This window comes from Nelusetta ayraudi, unplaced genomic scaffold (assembly GCF_046127955.1).
Source record: "Nelusetta ayraudi isolate G7.1 ecotype Tasmania unplaced genomic scaffold, CSIRO-AGI_Nayr_v1 ptg000004l, whole genome shotgun sequence".
Classification (NCBI taxonomy): Eukaryota; Metazoa; Chordata; class Actinopteri; order Tetraodontiformes; family Monacanthidae; genus Nelusetta; species Nelusetta ayraudi.
This window is the reverse complement of record NW_027466054.1, coordinates 16,087,501-16,089,316: the sequence shown is the minus strand read 5'-3', so window position 1 is coordinate 16,089,316 and position 1,816 is coordinate 16,087,501. Positions and strand designations below refer to the sequence as shown.

Here is a 1,816-nt window from a genome sequence, read left to right as displayed (position 1 = left end):
CAGGCATCTTGCAGCATCACCTCATGGTTACCAAATGAAGTCAAGACCCACAAGACCATGAACACTTGCACACACATACACGCACACACACACACACACGCACACACACACACACACACACACACACATACACACACACACACACACACACACACACACGGCAGGCATTGTTAAAGTCAAGCTATAAGCTCCCCTCGTGGATGCGTGTGTAAGGTCCCTGTCCTTCCACTGCAAGTTGTCAAAGTTAAAGAGGAACCTTTTAGTGGTAGTGGTGGTGAGTGTGTGTGTGTGTGTGTGTGTGTGTTTGCATGGCTGTGCCCAGCCCTCCTCAAAATATTGTTTTTAATTCATCCCAGGAGGTCATTTGTCTCTGACAACCGTCTCTTGTTTGAGTCCAGTGCACCAAGTTGCACTCAGGTGATATTCAGTTTTTTAGCTGCTTTTCTTGCATCATTAATCAAGCAATCAGGTTCCCTTTAAATGATGTGCAAATTATTTTAAAGTTCCCATTTCATGCAAAACTCTTTTCTTTTTTTTTTTCATCTGCAACGGCGTCGGTTTCCACATGAAAAAAATCCATTCTTTTGAAAAGAAACAAACTTCTTTAAATCAGCCCTTTGTGATGTCACACCATGATACCCTTCGCCAAGTGGTTGACATATTATGGAGTCTTTAAAAAAGAAAGTTTAAGGTTCGAGCTGGAAAGACAGTAGGCCGGGCGATAATGCGGTCTGCCCTGATGAGGGCAGTGATGTGTGCGGGTGTTCTGAGAGGGGAAAAGGAAACCAAATGTGTGTCTTTCCAGTGGCCACTCAAGAAGAAGCCGACCGAGCGCCTGTCAGAGTGGAGGAGTGGAGGAGGAGTAACTGACCACCCACCTCTGCAGGACGGAGCCAGAACTCAGCAGCTTTTAGCGTAAATACCATCATGGTGTGTGTGTGTGTGTGTGTGTGTGTGTGTGTGTGTTGAGGAGGGGGGCTCGGAGTGGGTGGTAGAGGGGGAGGGAAAAATGAAGTAATCTTTCCAAAGTGCGCAAAGACTGAGCACAATCCCGGCTTTATTGGGCAGGTTGAGCTGATTTAAATGCGCCCCCAAGGCAAATTCCTGGCGACCCCCCCCCCCCCCCTCACACACACACACACACACACACACAGCCCCTCTACCCCCTCAATGGAATCCAGCGAAGACCCCCTATGGGGAGGCTGAATCCCCCCCCCCCCGCGTGCATTTCGCTCATAATCGGAGCAGGATTCTGCAGATTTATTATTGTTATTAATATTTTCAATACAAGATGATGATGATGATGATGATGATGATGATGAAGTAGGAGTGGAGGCTGGACGGCAGGAGGAGCGACCCTCCGTGTCTGTCGCTGCCGAGCATCACCTTCCGCCACACGGTGGCCCTCTGCCTCTCCTTCCCCCTTCTTTTCTGCCCGCCTGCCTGCCTGCCGCCTCCGTCACCACCAGCAGCACCTCCCCCTCCTCCCCCTCCTCCTCCTCCTCCTCCGCCTCCTCCCTTCTATTACTTCCACTCGCTCCCTCTCGCCGCTGCGCACACAGTCGGAGGCACAGACGGACCTCCGGCTCCGTGCAGCAGCAGCAGCAGCGGCAGCGGCAGCAGCAGCGGCAGCGGCAGCAGCAGCCCGGTTATCGAAGATGGTCGGCGGCTTGTGCGCTCGCAGGTTGGCCCGCCGCTCCCGGTCCGCCCTGATCGCGGCGCTCACGGTGCTGCTGGTGCAGACGCTGATCGTGTGGAACTTCAGCAGCCTCGACTCCGGCGAGGCGGACGCCGAGAAGGGGGGATCCAGCGTGCG

The 1,816-nt window shown here is 53.2% G+C and overlaps 1 protein-coding gene across 1 annotated transcript in view; it reads left to right on the top strand.

The window, feature by feature from the left end:
• Positions 1 to 1,533: 1,533 nt before the first annotated feature.
• xylt1 (xylosyltransferase I) overlaps positions 1,534 to 1,816 on the top strand; it is an 80,895-nt gene continuing 80,612 nt past the window's right edge. Inside the window, exons 1-2 of the mRNA XM_076038166.1 lie at positions 1,534 to 1,590; positions 1,624 to 1,816. The exon at positions 1,624 to 1,816 is cut by the window's right edge and continues 208 nt beyond it. Of these exons, the coding sequence (XP_075894281.1) occupies positions 1,659 to 1,816 (158 nt within the window). The 5' untranslated portion in view covers positions 1,534 to 1,590; positions 1,624 to 1,658. The remainder of the gene's footprint in view (positions 1,591 to 1,623) is intronic.